Raw genomic sequence first — 22178 nt, forward strand, 5'->3', positions numbered from 1 at the left:
CAGCATAAGTTAGTATTTTTCTTGAAATCCATCAAAATGCCAAAAATCCCAAACCAAAAATTACTCATTTCACAGAATGATCAATGGAAATTTTGTTGTGCCAGCACAGAAAAAAATGATTCATTTTAATCTTCATTGATTGACTGCTAATAGGTTTCTCCATTTTAACTGACATGAATTTTTTACAATATGGCTTAATGACGTGAATAAAAATTTTACCCAATGTTCCCTTGTAAACTGTTTTCTGGGAATCTTCCACAACCATCCCTGTACACAACTTCCTCCCTTTAATCAGGCTCTCCCAACCAGGCTATGTTAACCTCTTCCTACAAGGCTGTGGTAGATAACACACTTCTGTGCTCCCAAGATACACCATCTCTATCAATACTCTCTGACTAATTTCGGGATTTGTTCCCAGTCTAACATATATTTCAAACACGAAGACAATTTAACTCCTTTTTCTCAGAATTTTATAATGTCTTTTATTTGAAAAAAATATTTAAGACGTTTTTCTAATGTTCTTGTATCAGATGACTGTTTATAGTAGCTGGTGTTGAATGGGGGCTTATAGTATGCCAGGCGCTTTTTTAAGTGTTTTTCTTTTCAAGCTGATTCTCATAACAATTCTATGATGACATTAGCATTGTGATCACCAGTTTACAGATGAGGAAACAAGATCACAAGGAGGTTGAGTAACTTGCTCGGGAAGTGACAGAAATTCTAACCCACATGCATTGCTTCAGATTCCACACTGTTAAAATCACTGATCTGTACTTCCTCCATGACCAGCAATAATATGAGTTTCTTATTTATTTTTAAAGTTTGTAACTCAAAGATTGTTGTATATTTACCATAAATAATGAAATTAGTTTTGCATTGGGGCAGATAACAATGTAAACAAGACCTGAAATAAGTCAGACTTAAAGAAAAGTCTATCATCTGTCTATCAGCCACAACATGTAACAAACTGCCTGGTACATACTGGTTATCTGTAATTGGTTTAAAAGAAGAAAGAGAGGCAAATCTTAGAAATAGTGTTAAGGAAGCTCTAGCAGCAAGACTTGATGATAATGAATATAGGTTGTGAAGAGACATAAAAATAAATATATTTCCCATGTGTCCAGTTTGTGATTACAAGGGAAATGGTAATCATAGAACAAAAAAGTTGGCATAGAGAACCAGCTTGGGAAAAAATGTTCAATTATTTTTGGTACAAAGCATGAATATAGGTGTCATATAATAAGTGACTTAAAGGCTAAAAAAAAAAAAAAGAAGACAGTGAAATATAGCATGTTTCCAGCGTCTTTCAATTGTTGGATTTGAATTAAGTCCAGATATCTTACCTAAAAGGCTAAGATTTTTCCTTAATTGTCAAGAAATAACAGAAGCTCTAGTACCAAAAAGTACAGTTTATAACTCAGAAATGCCAAGTAACATTACTTCCACTATAATAGAAATTATATGCTTAACACTTTCAATCCATACAATTTTTACATAAATTATTAGATCACATATTCCAACTGGACCCACACTGTCTGAAATTTTCTGTTGAAGGGCCTGTCGGCCCCACTAGACTTTGAGCTTATTGAGTGTAATGACTGGCTATGACTCATCTCAGTATCTTCTGTACCTTGTATAGGGAATACTATAAAGGAGGCTTGCAATGAATCGAATTGTACCTCCTTAAAGTGTTAGAACCATAAGGGCCCTCTGTTTACAGACAAACCTACAGTGAGGTGAAAGGACAACCCAAGTTAAAGGCAATCAACATTAACGCTAAGTCTCCTGACTCCACTACATCATCACATTCATACAAAGATATTACTACAAAGGGTCTCCCCAGTATTTTGAATTATCCACTATTTATATTGCCTATGACGCTACTTCTGATTGGAAGCCATATGTAAAAATAGAAATAGAGCAAGAACCAGGAGATGTATAAATAAAAGACCAGAGAGAGGCATAAGAGGTCAGAAGTTCAGTGTTTCAGATTTATTGGATAAAGCTAGATGCATTTCCGCAGGAAGGATTACATGATCCCTATATTTAAAACAATTCTTTAAGCATTAAAAGTCTTCCATTGCCATTGAAATACTCTTCATCTCAAGATGAGTAAATTATCACCGTCACTTTCAATACAAAGCTTCTTACACTTCTGCTGTCATTTTACAGATTTATACTGAAAATAAATTTTAAGCAGAGTTACATTGCTGTGTAATGAGTAATAATTTCATCAAATTAGTAGTATTCAGCTTCTAGTGAGATTTCTTTATTATTTTTGTCATCGAATAGTTTGTAAAAGGGACATACGAAACAGAATCACTTATCTTTTAAGACTTTTCTTATATGGGACATACCACTAGGAAATAATGAGCTATTTTTCTCCATTTCAATCTGAATAACTGTGATAACTTCCAGGTGTTTGATAAAGGTACTTCCCATCACTGTATAGGTCCACATACTTTCTATAAGCCTTCTGGCACTTAAACTTACTCAAAGGTATAAACACTTTTCTCAAGGATGACAGATATTAGGTTGTAATTAAGGTTATTTTCTGGGCATAGAAGAGAATTTGACTTAATGGAAGACTCTCCGTGAAAGAAATTAACAAAGTTCCTATGTAATCACATAACAGGATTGCTAGTGAGCAACATTCCTGCTCTTTACACATTTGCTAACATTTAAGGAAGCAAAGGCTGGATAATGAATCCACCTCATGTCGTATTTACTGTGAAGTGAAATTAAAACTTGAAGGGCTAGATACAATTTGTTTAACAATATCACAAAGAATATAATATCTCAGATTTCTTTTGCCTTAAAATTTTTTACACTGAATATATTTTTAGTGGAAAAAGTAAGAAAAGTTTTAAATGAAATTTAACCCTGCTAAAAATGCAGATTATGGAACTGGATGAAGCATTTGATAACATTTAATATATATCTACAAATGGCGTTTCTCATAATTCGTGGATCACTTCCAAGGTGGAGCTTCTGCCATAACCTGAGTCTTGAAATAGGCAAAACGCATTAGTCTAGCAAAGCAATATCTAACATGGGCAAGTCTGAGGAAATGTCCTGTGGTCATTAAACTGATTAATAGCATAGTAATCAATCATATTGTTTTTAAATTATTCCTTGGAAAACTTTTCATGGTACTATCTTACAATTCATCATTTTCACTTTCAAACTCATAATTTGGTAATTTAAATTAGTTTAAACTATATTAGAGGAACCCGGAGATCCAAATATCTAGTGTTTTAAAATCTTAATTTAAACCTTAAGTGGTCTTTAAAAAAACTGTACTTTTCCAAAACTGCTAAACAAATGGCCAAAGACAAAAAGGAAAATGTCCAAAAATTTGGTAGATGAGTAGAAATTTGAATCATATTAGTAGACGAATTAAAAACAGAAACAGTCACAAGTGCTGCTTCTGGGAACTGGGAGAGGATGAGAAGGAAGCAGGGAAGTTAATGGTGTGCTGGACCCCGCTCCAATGAGCACTGGAGCATCCATAGTTAACATCTCTTCCCAACTCCACTTTTGTAGGGTTTAAAACCTGCCAAAGAGGATGTATTCGCCCCATGGTAATCAGCAAACGCTACAAATCAGAGCTTCCCTGCTTCCCACCCCCCACTCTCAATTAGTAATTTACCAGCAAGTCACTGAGAGGAATGGTATAGAGCACCACTGCTTTTCCTTAAAAGCTCTTCTTGGAGTCTGGACTGGTGGCACAGCAGTTAAGTGCGCACATTCCGCTTCGGAGGCCCCGGGTTCGCCGGTTCGGATCCTGGGTGTGGACATGGCACCGCTTGGCAAAAGCCATACTGTGGTAGGCGTCCCACGTATAAAGCAGAGGAAGATGGGTATGGATGTTAGCTCAGGCCCAGTCTTCCTCAGCAAAAAGAGAAGGATTGGCAGCAGTTAGCTCAAGGCTAATCTTCCTCAAAAAGAAAAAAAAAAGCTATTCTTTATTTTTCATATTCATTATACTGATAAAATTAAACTACATTTAAAGACGCTATTATTTAAAAAGTGGGTTAATTCAGAGATTACAGGAATCACTGGGCAGTAAGGTGATCATAACATTTCAGTGATATGTTAATAATAATGGAAGAAACTCAAAGTTCCATGTCAACCAAAATAATTTCCATGGGTATTAAAAGGCATTGCTGAGCTTGCTTAACAGCATGAGAACTTGTATAACTAGTCAATGTAATTTGATTTCCCCAGAAAAGTTGACTCAAAGAATAAAAGTTATCAAACCCAAATGTTATATTTATTTTTAAGCCACAGGTTTTTATGGAGGTAAACTACTTTAAAATTAAGAAACTAAATAATTACATAGATTCTTAATTTATTTCATTTTCAGATTAACTGAAAGCGAGACAAATTGCTTTGTTTTGCACACTGTAGTGCAATTATAATCACACAATGTGTACCTCTAAGTATCTGCCATTGTAGCATAATCAATTCAAAATTGCACAGTACTGAAGAAGCAAAAGGGGTAAGGGTTAGGCTAATATAAATTAACCACAGATCATACCCTTCTAGTAACATTTTTTAAAATCTTCAAATACAAACTGCTTGTCTTGACAATGGCGTTATTACTATTATAAAGTAGAATGAAAAAAATGTCCTTCAGTCAAAGGGTCCAGTGAATCAGTTTTATAACGCATGTCTAAATATATATAAACTTAAGAAAAAAAATATATAGAATCCCAAAACCAATTCCAGTCTTGCACTCCATTTTGCGTATTTGTTTTTCCTAATTTCTCCAACAAATAAAGAGTCTGTCCTGTCAGAGGTCAAAGTAGCCTGGCAAAGGGCAGAACTGGTCAGTTAACATCATGTTGAGAAGTGATGGATGATATCTCATCAGCTTCCTCCACTGCAACCATCTGGCCTGTGGATTGGAAGCCATTCATACCTTGCCTCATTTACACATGTGAAGGACTCCTTGAGGAATCGAATATAAAACGTCTTATTGAGAAATTCTGTGAATACATACAGTGGGAAAAAATAAGGTAACATTTGAAGGACTTCCCACTCCCATACTTCTTTGATTCCTCATTTTCATGTCATGTATTTTAATGTCTGAATAAACAGCAACATAAAACTGGACTCATATTCATAGGTTTTAGTTTCCAGTTCACTACTGACTTTAATCAAACCATTTCACCTTTCTATGCCCTTGGTTTCACCATTTCTGAAACTGATACATCTTTGTAACACTGGAATCATGTTTTTAAGTAAGGCAGCAGCGAAAAAAAAAATGCTGTGAGTGCACAGACCCACATTTACCCCTCTTAACTCTAACTCTGCCAGCTCCTACATTCACATCTGTCTTACACTAGACCCATTTCAGCCAGGACAGTCCTGCTCCACCTATCCCTGGAAAGAGAAACCTAACTCATTTTTCGGCCCCTGAATTACTGGAGACTGGATTGAAGGTGGGAGGAGATTGTAACAAAACTTGAATGAATTTGTTATTTATCAAACAAATTCAAAATAACAGTGTAAAACTAAATCATTAAGCTGCATGAATGTGTAGTTATAACACAGATACTTTAATTCTAACACTGTAATCCTGAACCATCACCCGCAAGCACTTTCCACTTTCTGTCTTGATTTATAGCTATTTGTGATTTTGCCTCATCTTCTGTTCTGGTTTCATAAGCTCATTTAGGAGAGAGGCATTTATCTTTTAGCCAGTCACCACATAGGATCTAGTGTAGTGCCTGGATACAGCAGGTGCTTAACAATTACTTATACAATTAAATGAAGGTATAATATATTTTATTGGTAACTTAAGCTTTGGAAAACTATATGTTTAATCTTTAGTATGGATTTTAAAAGTTATCTACCTGGTTCTTTGCCATATTTGATAATAAATATTTTGTTCCCTCATTCAAGGGCTGTACACGTCTATAAGTTAACTTCCTGATAATATCAGCCTACATTTGCATTTATTCTAATTCATTTGTTCCAAACACTAACACTATGAAGCAGACAGGACAAGGATCATGATCTCCATTGTATAGACAAGGAAATTAGCTTAAATTCACAAAACTAAAAAGTGGCAGAACCAAGACTTTAATAGCATACATAGGACTCTTTAAAATATATTATGATATTTACCCCTAATTACTTCCTTAAACTATGCATTTGAATTTAATAAAGATCTTCTTTTTTAAAAATGTTAGATATCCCCAGCCTTACTATCTCTACTTCCAAAGTATCTTCCCTCCTTTCCTTCCTTTCTTCCAGAAATATCCTAGCTTCTTAGCAATTCATACCAAAATTCATACTAATTCACTCCAATCTCTGCTTCCATAGTCGTATGGTCATCTCTTCTCATGTACCTCCACATCATCTTTCTTCTGTGTTCTACTCCTAATGACTCCTTACTCCTGTCATCTACCAACCCCTTGGTCACCACACCACCCTCTGCCCAAACAGTGAGAATTTAATATCAAGTTCTCTTGTTTTTCACTCCCTGTATTTTTTTTTTTTTTTGCATTAAAGATTGGCCCTGAGCTAACACTGTCATCAATTTTCCTCTTTTTTTTTTCTTCCCCAAAGCCCCCAGTACATAGTTGTATATCCTAGTCGCAGGTCCTTCTAGTTTTTATATGTGGGATGCCACCTCAGCAAGGCTGAGGAGCAGTGCTAGGTCTGCACCCAGGATCCGAACCAGCGAATGTCAGGCTGCCAAAGCAGAGCACACGAACTTAACCACTCAGCCATGGGGCCACGGGGCCAGTCCCACTCCCTCTATTCTTTACAGGAGTCAATGACTTTAACAGCTGTTTGGATCATCCAGCATCAGCCTCTTACTCAACCATTTCACCACCAACATATTTTTTTCTTCCTCACCACCTCAGCCACTATCTCCCTGGGCTATATTCTTGAGCTTGTTATTATTAATTACTGTACCATCTCCAAAAACTTTATTTCAAACCTCTCACTCTAATCTTCACCTCCTACATCCTTCCACGTTCCAATAATTCTTTGACCTTATTGAGACAGCCAATCCATTGAGCACATCCCTGGTATTCTCACCAGTCAACTTTCCCTATTATCCTGACTTCCCTCAGATTAGATCCCATGATCCACCATTATGACTTCTTCACAACACACTTAATTCCCTGGCCCTCTCTTATGCCAACTTTATTTCCCAGGCATATCTTAACCCAATTAAGTTCATCTCTTGAACTACTCTTTTCTGAATCCAAGCAGCTAAAAGTGGCTAGAGAACCCAAAATTGTATTCACTGCTCTCATGTTAAATTCTTGACAAATTACAAATGGAAAACAAACACTGCCTAACAATCCTACTATACTTTCTTATTATTTTTATTCTCCCACTTTCCAGAAAGTCTATTCATACTTTCCTCTGTTTTTCAAATCTATATCCTGTTTTCCTCTTAACCTCAGTTAATGATCTTGCCTCATACTCTTACTGAGAAAATAAAAACCACCAGACGCGAACTCCTTCATCTTCCCACCATCCAATATGCCACCACTCTGTCTTCCATCCTACTCTAATGCTTATACTATCAATCCTATTGCCTCTCACTAAAAAAGTCCTTTTATACAGGTAATCATGCCTTCTGTGTCCCTCAACACTAGTGTCTCTTTCTACTGGCTCTCTGCATCAACTTATGTACATGCTCTATTAGCCCTCTCTAGCTACTTCTCTATTTCTGTGTTTGTCTTTACAGCAAAACTTTCCCCCAGAGTTTTCTAATGTCATTGCCTCACTTCCTTATATCTTGTTCTCCTCTCAAGCCATTCTTATTGGGCTTCTTTCTCCAAGCTAGCTTTGTCAAGCTCACAATTTCTCCATGGTAACAATCTAAAAGGAATCTTCTACACCCTCATCTTAGCCTCTCAACAGCAATGAAGAGAGTTGACTATAACACATCCTTACTCCTTCCTTGGTTTCTGTGATACCAGAGACTCCTTGGCCACTTTCTCCTCTTCTCAATGCCTAAATCCCCCCAACCTGCTATTTAGCTACGCTGTCTCTAAATGATCTTACTCAGCCCCAAGACATTAAACACCATCTTTATATCAATAGTTCCTCAGTTTCCACCTCTAGCTATGACTTCTCTATTGACCTCCAGATGCTTATTTCCACCCGCCTACTCGATATCTTTACTTTGGTATTGAATAAAGATTTCAAACTTAATGCCATTAAATACAACATTGGATCTCCCCTACACCTGTCACTTCTTTTTGCTCCCTATACTAAATTCAATCCCACCTATTTGATTTGCTTTCTTTTTTCCTCAAAAGCCATGTCAGACTCCACCTTGTTTTTCAGGTTTCAGTTCAAATGTCACCTCTACATGGAGGACTTCTCTGACTGCCACATATAAAGGAGACCTTCCTTACCAGTCATTCTGCATCACATTATTCTGGTTTACTTTTACCAAATCTCATAATACTATCTGAAACTACTGTACATTTACTTTTTTTTTACTGCCTATTTTTCCCTTACTGTAATGCACTGTTATTGAGAGCAGAAATCTTTTGTCTTGTTTGCACTCTGTTTCCAAAATCTAGACCAGTGCCTAGCACATAATAAGAAATAGTAAATATTAGTGAATGAACAAAAGAAAAAGTACAGTAAATTTATGTGTTTTTAAAACATCAAAATAACATATCATCAAAGAGATGGAAAGGCCATTGGAGTCAAAATAGTAATTGGTAGCCATTATTAATATTTTAACACCTAACATTACTGCCCACTTGTTATGTGGTGGAACTATTAAAAATGATGAATATGTAGTATTTTCTTCAAACATACAATGATCCTATGATATAGGTATTATTACTGCCCCATTGTACAGATGCGGAAATTGAAACATACAAAATTTTAAGTCATTTGCCAACGTCAAAAACTAGTAAATGGCAGAGCTAAGATATGAACATTAGCACTCTAATTCCAGAAACTATACTCTCAGCCACTAATCTATGCTACACTTTCATTACAGTTAAAATAAATAATAATCACTCATTACATATTATCAATAATGATTAGAATAGATCATGTCTACTGATCTATTGCTGTTTCTGAATTTATCTGAAGTTAGTTTTAGTGGATTCTATGTTTCCAAAATAGTACTGATTTTGTTGTGATTTTATAATTATTAGCATCTAATTTTCTTAAAATCTATATTTCTAATTTTCTTATATCTTTTTTCTCTTATTTTACTCTCACATTAAAATCCTGTTAAAATAATTTGTAAAAGAAAATCCAAACTATTTTAAAACATGGAAAAAATATTCAAACTTACCAATATTCAAACAAATGCAAATTAAACCAATCAGACAGGAATTTTCACAGAATTCTTTCTTTAAAAATGTAAAATATTGGGGCTGGCCCTGTGGCCAAGTGGTTATAGTTGCCCAAACTCCGTTTCGGTGGCCCAGGTTTGTGGGGTCAGATCCCAGGCACAGACCTACTTGACTCATCAGCCACCCCTATAGGCATGTCTTGGGGTGATGGGCTGATGGGCTGTAATTGTCACGAACCATATAAGAATTTTTTTCCGCAAATGTTTTTGTCTCTTTCAAAAAAGACAGAGGCTTAAGCATAGCAATGTTCAGAGTTCAGGATGCAAGTAAATCTGATCTTTAAATTACAGCATGAATCAAGTTACTTTAGGAGCCAGCCTGGTTGCATAGTGGTTAAGTTCGCACACCCTGCTTCAGCGGCCCAGGGTTTGTGGGTTCAGATCCCAGGCGTGGACCTACACACCGCTCATCAAACCATGCATCCCACATAAAATAGAGGAAGATTGGCATGGATGCTAGCTCGGGGCCACTCTTCCTCATCTTTCGCCCACCAAAAAAGTTATTTTTGTTAATGAACCTAATACAGAAGAATGTTTCACTTTACTAAATTGTCACTGTGAGAAAAATCTGTTGGGTCAAAAGTAGCTACACTCATCATCTCTCTCCTCTTCCTGAGTACCATAAGGAAAAGAAAAAGAAAAAAATTGTACACACACATGTGCTTTTGCATGAGTGTACACACACACACCCACTCATACTTCTAATGTAAAGGTCAAGGTTGCAAGAATCCTTTGAGAATCTGTTCTGCCAGAGTGGTTTGGGGGGAAAGGGGGACATACTATAAAAGCTTCCATCCTTGGTCACACAGTTGGACACCTGCAGTTGGTGTTACATTTATTCATTCAAGATAAAAATCTGAGATTTTATCCATTCAAGATAACAATCTGAGACCTAACCTTACTCTTCCTGTTCTCAGGGCAGAAAAAATAAGGAACCTTCAGGCAGTCAAGCCGTGATCTAGAAGGAAGCATCACATCAGCAGTGAGTCCAAACAAAGTCACATCCATATCAAGGGAAACTACATCCAGATGCCTGAGTGTTCTGAGCTTGTATCCGTGGCGGGAGGAAGAGGTAAACAGGTAACTGGTTCCAATTTCATTTTGTCCTTTCTATCTCTGCCACTAATAATGGGCCCCTTTTCCTTTTTAAAAACACTTTTTAAAAGACACAATTCAGTTGAATCATGTCGGGTAGAAGAGAACTGAAATGCACTCTATATTATTGAAACCAACCTGCTCAAGTGTATTTACCATACAATGTTTTAAGCAAAACAAAAAAAAATTATGGAAGCATTATTCTTAATAACTAGTAATAAAAACAAAGCAAACATCTGATAATACAGGGGAGGCTTGAACAAATTTTGTTATCTCCACTGCCATGGAATCTCACGCTGCTATTTAAAACTATTTTAAAAGTTAGCAAGAATGTGGCGAAATACTTCTGACAGAATAAGAAGGCAAATGTAAAACTGGATATGATTAAAACTATTTAGGGAAAAAACTCTCATGCATAGGAAAAAAACGTACTAAGTCAATATCAGCATGGCTGTGTGGGTGGTATCACTATATGTTTGGGGTCTTCTTTTCACCTTTTTTTGCATCTTTTAAATCTTCTGTAATGATCATAAAAAATAATTAAAAATTAAATCAGAGGAATGAAAAAAAGTTTAATGAAGGCTAAGCCAAAAGTAAAAGAGTGTTTTGCTGTGAAAGCTGTCAAACCTTAACCCTAGATCTATGAGGAGAAGTGAATGCCCTTCTTCTAAGAATTATGGAGGATTTCAAACATTTTACCCAAGCACTGCTCAATATGTGTCATGGAAGAATATCTGAAAGAAGGTCCCCAAGCTTTGAAGTTATTGTGGTGCAAGGAGCCAGAGAAAAGTGACTTGAATCCCCTGTGGGGGTGGGGACCCCACCATTTGTACTCTAGTTTCCACTGACAGTTATCAATCAACAAACATCCTGGACAAATTGACTTAGAGAGCCCAATCTCCTTTTTGGAATCTCTGGTCTTAATTTCTGGTTAAAGATGGCATTATCTAAAAGACACAAAATATTAACCTATTAATTCCAGATCACCCTCACAGAACTCCAGCCACACAAAGTAGGATTGGACTTTTTCTGTGTGCACAGGAGAGATTTAGATTTAGCTCACTCATTTGATTAAAAAAGAAAAGAAAGGAGGCAGGCAAGCATGAAGAAAGTTAAAAAATCAGGTGAATAAATCTATCAAATCCATATAGCTGGTATAAATGTACACTTAATCCTACCTAGCACGTAAAATAGAGTAGCTATGACAACACCACCTCTGCATTTCCTTAATATGATCACTCAGCAGGTCACATTTCCAAACAATTTCACCAGTGCCGTATTTTATTACAAACCATCCTTAAAAGACTGATCAATAGCAAACTCATTGAGGAATCAGCAATCTCTTCACAGCGGCTGAATGATTTCCACAAGATCAGGGAGCACGGGATCCAACACATAGAGCAAAAATAACCCCAGGCCCGTCCCCTATCCCAGGACGCTTATTTTAACTAACACACAGTAAACACACATTCTCTTCTATTGTTTCGCTGAAGATTTTCACATGGCCTTTACATTAGACATACTGACTTAACATTTTTCAAGTTTTAACTTGCTACCAGAGTCAATTTTTAATACCATTCAAAGGATTTTGCAAAGATTAGCAAAACAATCCACTCAGATGAGTCAATCGTGGGCAGGTAAAACAGGTTGAAAATTGGGGGCTGATGTTTTGGGAGAGAATGAAAGTTGAGGGGGGTAAGTGGTGAGGATCAGCAGAGAGTGGCGGGTAATAAAATACCGGAGGAGGGGGAGGTGTGGTCAGGGCTCCATCCACGAGCGCCATCTGTATAAATCAGGCCTGCAGTTGACATGTAATTTTGTGTGAGTCCCCGGAGAAGTGGCCCTCAGGGCTTCATTATTGATGAAGAGATTTTTCTTCAAAGTGGCCCAGTCAGGAGTGCCTCAAGGGGACATTCATAAGCACTCATAATATCAATTTCCAAGCACCTGGGAGGTAGGGACGCAGATTGTCTCTTTAATTATTATGACAGAGGTAGAGGATAGTGAGAATGCTATTACACAACCAAGCTGAAAATCTCAAGGAATAAAATTATTATAACCCAGCATAAAAAGTTTATTATCGGAGTCATCCTTCAGAAAGGGCATGCTTTACCTTTTCCTGGTGCAAAACAGGTTGATCTCCAACTCCCTCCTTAAAAAAGTTAAAAAAATTATTAATGAACAAACAGTGGGTGCAGGGACGCTTAGAAGTCTAGAAAAAACTTTCTTTGAAACTAATACACTTGCTTAGAGAAACTAAAAGCTCAGCCCAGTTTGTACAAAGAGACACCTGAGCTGTTTCTTTTTTAGTAATTGTATATGGATTGCTTTTCAGAAAAGGCTAACACCAAATCCCTTCTAAAGATCCTTGAGAATGCCAAGGAAACATGTCACCAATGCATTGGCCCTGATCTAGTCTCAAAAACCCTCAAACATTAAAGACTCATTCCATAAGTACACTGCAATAAAGCAGAAACGGTTCGGGGGTGGGGAGGCGGGGATCAGCCCTGGATCTGAATCTTATTCTCCTGTGTATTCGATGGGGATAATCCTGTACAGACAGAGCCTATGCCACATACCTCCTTCGAATCTCCTGCAGCTTAAACTAGAGGGCTGGCATTACAATGGGTATTAAAAATATTTTTAAAATAGAAATAAAAAGCAAAATGAAGTGGGTCTTTTTAATTTGACCTGAATTCAGAAACTCCCCCATTTCATTGGTAATACTGACAAATAGTATTCAGCAACTTTCTCATAAGACACATTTGCAACATTTTTGAATCTATAACGAGCCCCCCTCATAATTCTTTTAATTTTATTAACTCTTTCCTCCCTCACATATTTTAACAGACTTCAATACCACTAGCTGATTCTTGGAGTTGAAGAACGTCAAGTGACTTTTACATAACACACATGAAATATGCAATAAAAATATTTAAAATAACTAAAAAAGCATATATTTTATGTGACAGATCTATTTGAGGCATTACATGTACATGACTCCAATTAATCCTTACAGCTATTGCATGAAATAATTAAGATTAAATCCAATTTACAAAAGAAGAAACAACAGTCCAGGAAAGAACTTGACTGCAATCACACAAATAAAAAAATAACAGAGTCAGGATTTGAACCATTATATTTTAACATAATGGGTTTTTTTTAACTAACCATGAAATAAAGCTTAATTTTGTGAAACAGAAAGTAAATAACTTTACACAAAACTACTTAGTTCCTAACATCAATAAATAGGTATCTGTGGTGAAGTCTAAAAGGAAAGCTATACACTGAGTTAAATGCAGATGTTTCATATCTACTAGTGTAACATTTTAATTAAAATCAATGGAAGCAGTAATAATTATAAGCCACAGGAAAGACATAATCCTATTAAGAGTTATCGCAGTAGTATAATTGGCTCCAGGATATCTGTGAACACCCACACTACTGATGTTTAAGGCCAAAAAACACCTTCTGTCTTGATATGGAGGATTAAGAGCAAATGAAGCCTAGAAGGTAAACACGTCACATTTGAAAATCAAAATCCTGATTTAGATAAATTTATAATCTTAGGATGCTTTATTAAATGTTTTTGAATTAAGATAGAGGATAAAGGACATAGAGTTTTCTTTACACTTTTAAGGACTGAAGGTTTCTGCTACATATTTCTCAATTGTGTCCATATAGCTAAGAGGCAGAAAAATAAATTGGCCAATCCTACTTTTCAATCTCCTCTTTTGCTGCATTGAAGCCTAGCCTATACCAAATCTCTCATCAGATTTTCTTTGTCATATTATTTTATGACAATTTTTTTCAGTCTCATTGTCTTTAATTTTAGTGTTTCTAACCTTGTAACTTAAATTTATGCTAATTATTAGAATTCTGCCACAGTGACCAGACATGTTTACCTTAACTAGAGTCTCTATTTTTCAGCTCTTGTATTGTTGCCTGTTTATACAGAGAGTTTGGTAAAATGCTGTATTCAAATATTCAAAATTGTTAAGAAAAGATACAATTGCTTAAAGATCATTCAGTTATCTCAGCATTTTGACTCTAGATTTTGTTGGCATTCTTATTAATTTCTTACTGTTAACACTCAGCTTCCCAAAACTGGATTTTTCTTCCAGAATGTACGAGAGGAGGTTACTGAATTCAAGAACATTTTTACAATTAAGCAATCAGTCAACACTATCTGCTATGATTAAGCAGATGCAATCTAAAAATCTCCCTAGTGATAGACTCATCATTAGTCATTAATCTCACAGTTTTTAATTAAACTACTGACACTAGTTCTGAATTCATGTGCCAGAGGTAGAAATTTTTTTTGACTGTACCAATACATATATATGACCATGTTTAACTAAAGAAATGTGTAGTACCTTAAAACTACAAAGATGTGTCACTGGAACGAAGTAACTCTCCAAATCACGTAATCGTACCCATTTCTGTTGCCCAGCTAAACTCCTCAGAAAGGAGAAAGGCATTAAAGTAAAACCAAGCATGGTCCAGGGGACAGCTTAAAGTACAGTATATTTTTAACAATTCAAACTCACAAAATAGGTTTAAAATTAAAAAATGTAAAAGTAAAAAAAACAAACAAGCTTTAAAAGCTTTAGCAAGTCAAAGTAGCATTTCCATAGATCTATGGGGCCCAATCAATACCAGGGAGGAGACAAGAAAGGACTGTTATTTATACACTGAGTAAAAACTATGTAAATTTCAATAAACAAATAAATAACCGATAGCTTCTGCAAAGCTGAACCCTTATTTGGTTGCATGCCTTTGGATCCATGACCCTTTCTCCCTCCCTAGGGGCAAAAGCAGTTATGATAAAGAGTATTCTGAAGGATCCTTTGCCATCTCCACCAACGCACAACCCATGCCTTTCTTTTTTCAAAATGCTCCTTAAAATTTCCTTTCTCCAAGTTGTTTCCATTATACTCCCATTTTCCAAATCTATCATTTCAGTATCTTATTTTCTTAACTAATACACACAGAAAATTCTCAATTATCTTCTCAAATGAATAGAAGTCATAGCATCAGTAATTCAGAAACTATCTCTATTGGACTTGAAATGTATTGTGATTTTTCTGGACAATGGATTGAAATCCCTTTTTTATTCTGGATAAATTTGAAATGAGTTTATAACCCTTTAATATTCATTAACTGATAATTCTAGGGAATGGACCTTGACTTGTGATTGCAGAAGCAGTAGAGTGGCAGGTAGCAATTTAGTTTGTCTGTAAACATTTACCAAAATTATTAGTATTCAAAGAGTTAAAAGCTGGCTGCGACTGCGTACATTTCCCTTTGGCTATACCTGTAGAGCATATTCTCAATTATCCATGTCAGTGGAGGGGAACAAGGCACTGAACAAAAGCGAATTCTTACAAAATCATTCTTACTTCCTTTTAAATGTGCAGATATTGACATTCTACTGGTTATCAATTCAAACTAAATGAAGTACTGTGAAAGTACTGTTGGGATCATAGAAAGTGATCAATGTCTCATATTCACCTTCTTTGAAACCTTCAAAAGTCATATTCAAAAGTTATCCTTGACAAAATTCAGCTATATCCAAAGACTAAGACCACAAAGTAAAATAACTCTAAAAAGTATATAGCTACCGTTAATGAACTTTAGAATATTAATTATTTCATTGGCAGTGATTTTCCTAAGATATTTTTACTATGTCTTTATTTTTTCACACGTTTTTGTCTTTTCCTGACAAGAAGATGTCAACCTGTGGCATTTGTTTATTATCTTTTCTATTATTATTTTCCTTAGTTAACAGATTATGCAAATATGACTCAAAGAAGTGAGGTAACTTGCCTAACGTCACACAGCTAAAAAGGAGTGCAATGAAACCTCAGTCCTAGGCAGTTTGCCCAAGATCCCAGGTTCTGAACCACATTTATGTGTCTGGCAAAAAACCTGACTTTTCATTCAACTTCTGCCACTAATATAATGACAACAACATTTGAGTATATGAGCTAGGTTCTACTGCCTAATCATCTACTAACGCACTGTTGCTATGCCTATCTTCCAACCCAGGGACACTCCACTTTTGGAGTCTGGTGACCTTTTTATTGTTTTTCAGGTTCCCAACCCTTCAAACTCCGATGTGCTATTGGATTGAGGCTAGAAATTATGGAATGAGCACACAAAGCAACACTGTATATCTCAATAACTTTTTTCCTCAGAAACAAAGAGATTTCTCCGCTGCTTCACTGACACCTGAGGTTCTGTGGGTAGCTTACGGGAAAATTAAATCACTATTATAGTGGGTTGTCACCATCACCTTCTGTTCTTTTCACATCTATCAAGTGAACATGTACTCTGTTTCATACCAATAATTTTTTTTTTAAAGATTGGCACCTGAGCTAACATCTGGTGCCAATCTTTTTTTTTTCTTTTTTCCTTCTTCTCCCCAAAGCTCCCCCCAGTACACAGTCGTATATTCTAGCTGTAGGTCCTTCTGGTCTGCTATGTGAGTCGCCATCTCAGCATGGCTTGAGGTCCATGCCCAGGACCTGAACCAGGAAACCCTGGGCCACAGAAGCAGAATGCATGAACTTAACCATTCTGCCACGCAGGGGCCCCAATAATTTTTTTTTTTTAAGATTACTTGTTTCTCCACACATTTTAGACTAAGACAAAGGTTACAATGAGACCAATCTCTAGACAATGATTCTAATGAATTCATCCAAGGAAGGCAAATCAAATGTACACATTCAAATTTGATAGAAAACTGAGCTTTCATAATTCATTCTAAGTCTTCAAACAAAAATGAACTTTGGTGACTCAATACAATCAGCTGAGACATCTATGTTCAAACGTATTTCTCTAGGCATAATGTATTTTTCTAGGCTTGACATATTTTTCCTCACTGTATTATATTTTAATGATTAATTTCACATTCTTTCATGGCACTCTAGCTCATTAATCATGGATACTACTTCGAGAAAAAAGTAAGGTACTGGGTGTGATGAAAGATGTGACTGAGTAAAGTGTGTTGCATATAGGAACTACATAAAAGCTGAAAAAGTCTGAATACCACTATTCTAGATTATACGTAATATCAGGCAGACTGGTCACATAGACTAAGGTTAGATTGTGAGTACGTGTGAGGGCATGGACTTCTTAAATGGTCTTGGCTAAACCAATGCACAAAATTAAGCCAGTCATTTAATGTTTCGCTGGCATCTTTTCCCTTAGTGTAATGTGGTTAAGAACTGATTTCAAAGACAACTGCAAGAGACATACAGAGAAAGAAATCAGTTTAGCAGATAACATACCATTCTGAAATTCAAAAGCCAAGAGCCACCTGCCCTCTGACACTCATATCTCTGAAATCAGTGCTGCCTGAATGCTGTCTGAAGTGTGCTATTTGACTTAGTAAAAAAAAGGAAAAAAAAGGATTTGGTTAAGTCAAAATAACAAGGACCAAAAAAGACAATGACATAAATCAAGTATCTCTTATCCTAAGCACACATGAATAAATATTGGGTTAAGTATATCACATTGCTTAATATGAAAAAGTAAACAATCCACAAGAAAAACCACAAGTAAATTAACCCGAGATGTCCACACAGTATACTATGACTCTTATTACTAAAATGGATGTTTCAAACCAATATTGGAGTCTGGAGAAAACAGTACTACCATCCCCCAAACAGCACACAAAGTTCCTTCAGTCAATGACAGAGGCAAAACATGGCAAAAGCAGCTATTCTGCAAACAGGTGGTTTTAAACTTTTACTTAAACCACTGAAAGGAAACGAGGGAAAAAAAATATATTGTCATTTCTAAAGAAAACATACACGCATGCGCATACACACACGTTACCAAGAGACTCAAATAAAGAAAAGCCCCAAACAAAACACAACAAAAAAACCTAAAAAGCAGTTTATCTTAGCTCAGAAGTGCTGACACTGGGTTAGTATGTCTAAAATCACTGTTTACAATTAAATCCTTCTCATCTCCTACATAAAGGTCCTAGGGAGAACTCAAAGGAGAGGATCATGTCATTTCAGGTAGGACCTTATTCACAGGAAGAAAGATAACATTTTTACAGAAACAGACTGCACCAGAGAATCAAAAACTGTTGAGAAAAGAAAAACAGGTCTTTCTAAAGGCACTGCATTATTCATGTTCTCAATACTTTATTCCATTCATCCCTATGTTACATTATTTCATAAGAAATACTACGGCTAGCGGGGGCTGCTGTAGCGGACACACTGATCTCCTTTATTTCTAGACTCCACCTTTGCAAATATTCAGGATTCAGCTACTGCAGGTTGGGGCGGCAGACAGGTGTCCTGAGAAGCACACCGCGGGCAGAGGGGAAGGTGCGGGGCAGATCGGATGAGAAACGGCACTTCTCCCCTCCGAAGCCATCTCTCGCGAACTCTCGTAGTTCTTCAGTCCCTGCCATTCGGGGCAGAACAGGACAGGCTTCTCTGACCCCTCTCTGAAGTCAACAACCAGGTCCCAACCCACAGGGTGCCTTTCCACTCGCGGGACTCCTGCACTTCTCTCCCGGCCTGGCCCCCGCGGGGCTCCCACTCCCGCTCCTCCGCCGCCCCCCCCCCCCAACGTCCCGCCAAAGCAAAGTTTCCCGCGACTCCCACTCCTTCTCGGCTCGGCGGGGAGCGGGCGGCCTCCCGGACACCCGCCAGCTGGGCCCCCTCCCAGCCCGGGCAACCGAGCGCGCAGTCAGTACCTCGATGTCGGCCGGGTCCTTGCTCAGCACAGGGGCCATGGCAGTGCCTATAGTCTGCGGTCTGCTAGAGACAGACCCTCCCTGCGTCCTCAGGCTGCAGCCAGAGACCGAAGCGACAGCTGGCCCGAGCGCCCGTGGCGATCGAAAGCGGAGGGTCGGCGACGCGGGGGCGGGGCGGGGCGGCGCGGGCGGAGACGCCCCCGGGGCGGGGCTGAGCGCGGCCCGCGGCTCCGAGCGCCCGGCAACAAGCAGCCGGGACCGAGCGGGGCCGGAGCGGGGCCTCGCCGCAGGCCCGCCCCCACCCCCGTAACCCAGCGGCTTGTTTTTCTGCTGCAGGCGGAAGGAAAGGCGGGAGACGGCGCCCGTTCGGGGGACTGGCCTTTGCTCTAGAAACTGTTAAAGGCTGAGCTAGGTAGGCGGGGCCAGATGTGCGAAACCCACAGGCTTGAAGGGAAAAACAGTCGGCGCTCTCACTGACAAATTGCTCTTTTTCTTGCCTCCCGCACGAAGGTGCAGAACCCCGCGAGGTGCAGAAACATCGTCTTATGGGCCAATGCATCTTCAGGAACTCCTCGCGGAGGAGGTAGTCAGTGTTCCTCCATCCACCCAACAAATAGGCTTGTGGGGTGCTGCGCTGCAAGGGGAAGGCGACGGCACGGTCTCGGAGAGTTGCCCCGGGGACCGGGGCGGGGCAGGGGACAAGGGAGGCGAGGGAGAGAGGCAAACGAACGTTCTACAGCCAGAAGCGGCAAGTAGTCAGTGCTGTAGGTTGTCCAAAGTCAGGGTTGTATTTTTGCAGGACAATTCATTTTAACGGCTCCTTTAAAAAATAATTATTCTAAAAGGTGAAACTCTTTTGAAGAATTGCTTTTTCTGTTTTGTTCTAGAGCTTGCTGGATTGCTGGGGAGAGGGGAGCGATCTCATTTAGAGATGGTCTCAATCCAGAAAATAGTCACCTCATCTTTGAGTATATCTGTAGTCCGGATCTCGCTCCTCTCTCCCGCAGTTAGATAGACGCATTGTCCTCTCTTGTCCCATGACGTTTCCCGCTTAGTTCTAGTAAGGCTTTTATCACACTTCGTAGTCCTCTTGGTTACATTGTGAGCTCCTTGGAGTCAAGTATTTCCTCTTTATCTTTATTCTATCATTAGTTCATTCATCATTTCATTCAACAAATATTTATGGAACATTTTCAGTGTGCCAAACGCTGTTAGGTGCTCTGGACTTAGTCTTCAAGAAGACACATCACTCTCGTGGAGATTATTCTCAAAGTGAGCAAGTAAGCAAAATAATAAGAGACTGTGATGTCTGCTTGGAAGACAGAGGGATAGGACAGATTAACGGCGCTCACTACCTTGGGTGGTTGAGGAAGGCTTCTCTAGATAAACCAGCAGATTACATTCCAGGTTGCCGAATTCACTAGGGGATGGATACATTTTTTTTTAATCAAATAGTGTTATTAAGAGAAACTAAAAAGTTACATAGAAACCTTGGAATCATCCTGGACTCCCTCTTTCTCACTTCCACATTTAATCCATTCCCAAGCTCTCCAGATTCAATCTAAGTAGATCTTGGCATCTTTCTTCATTTCTCCATCTTCACTGCATCCACCAATGTTTAAACTACATTATTCCAGCTTCTACTCTTACCCTTTTCCACTCCAGATTGAGCTTTGAAAAGTATCAGTTGGCTCTGACACACACACACACACACACACACACACACACACAATGTATAAATCCTTCAATGGTTCCCATTGTAGTAAGAATAAAATACAAACTCCACAGTGACCCCTGCATAACCTGCCCTTCTCTTCTCCAGCCTCACCTAGGACCCCTCTTGCCATGACTGGTTATGTTCCAAGCACAAAGTAATCTTCCCATCCACCAACCACTTTTCTCCTTTAACACATGTCCTCCATTCGGGTTTTTCTTCCCCTTCTACTGTCTTTTAGGTCTCAGGGAAGCCTCTCCAACCCATCCCCACAACCAACAAAATTAGACCCATCCTGTGTCTGTTGTTCTTTCATAACACCCTATTGTTTTCTTCATAGTTCTGTCGAGTTTTATTTGCATATTTATTTGAGTGTGACTTGTTTAATGTCTGTCTTCCATTTGGAATGGAATCTCCAGGAAGAAAGGGCCCATGTCTGGCTTGGTTGTCTACTGGATACTCAGTTCCTAGCCCAGGACTGAAACATAAGAGACCCAGAATACTTAGTGATCGAATGACCCCAGTAGCTCCTGAAGTTGGTTTATGCACTAAGCAGTTCATTTTAGACACTTTACTTCCACTTTACCATGTATTCCTCTCAAGGTTCCACTTAATCTTGAGAAGTAAATAGCAATATCTATCAGTGACTTTCTAGTTAAAATGTGTCAAAGTTACTACTTTCTTTTTCATGGAGTAATGTTCCAGTCAGATGTTCCTCCATCTCTCCACAGCCGTACCTTACCCACCTCCAAAATGACCTATATCCTCTTAGAGAATTTATGTGTATATAAATTCTTACACACACACACATATATGTACATATTTAGGAGAGAAAAAATATATGCATATATATATGATATGTATAATTGTAATGTATATGATTTATTCTTCAATTTAACCAGAAATCTTCAATATTCTATTTCCTAACCTCCAGAGATATGGACTTATGTACTATTTTAGGTTGCACGCTAATACAAATCTTATCAGTTAGCAATCCATACTTTAGTTGTTTTATGCGTACAGGTGTCCAAGTTATCCTTAAGAGTTAGAGACTTTATTTCCGTATTTGTTTTCTGTGATTATTATCCTCCTAAACCACCATAGAGGATAAGCCCAAAATGTGTTGTCTTTTCAAAGGTGAGAGCTTCTTCAGTGACACTCAATAATCAAATAGAAAATTCAAGTGATATTTCACCATCCCCCTAACCTCACCAAACAGACGCATCCTATTCTGAGATGTTTAATTAAGGCATCTAATCACATTGCTCACAGGCCACGCCTAT

The 22178-nt window shown here is 38.0% G+C and overlaps 1 protein-coding gene across 1 annotated transcript in view; it reads right to left on the minus strand.

Moving 5' to 3' along the window:
• Positions 1–19566, minus strand: part of DPYD (dihydropyrimidine dehydrogenase) — a 768359-nt gene extending 748793 nt beyond the window's left edge. Inside the window, exon 1 of the mRNA XM_044748877.2 lies at positions 19182–19566. Within this exon, the coding sequence (XP_044604812.2) occupies positions 19182–19220 (39 nt within the window). The 5' untranslated portion in view covers positions 19221–19566. The remainder of the gene's footprint in view (positions 1–19181) is intronic.
• Between the last annotated feature and the right edge of the window lie 2612 nt (positions 19567–22178).

Source organism: Equus asinus, chromosome 16, assembly GCF_041296235.1.
Source record: "Equus asinus isolate D_3611 breed Donkey chromosome 16, EquAss-T2T_v2, whole genome shotgun sequence".
NCBI classification, from domain to species: domain Eukaryota; kingdom Metazoa; phylum Chordata; class Mammalia; order Perissodactyla; family Equidae; genus Equus; species Equus asinus.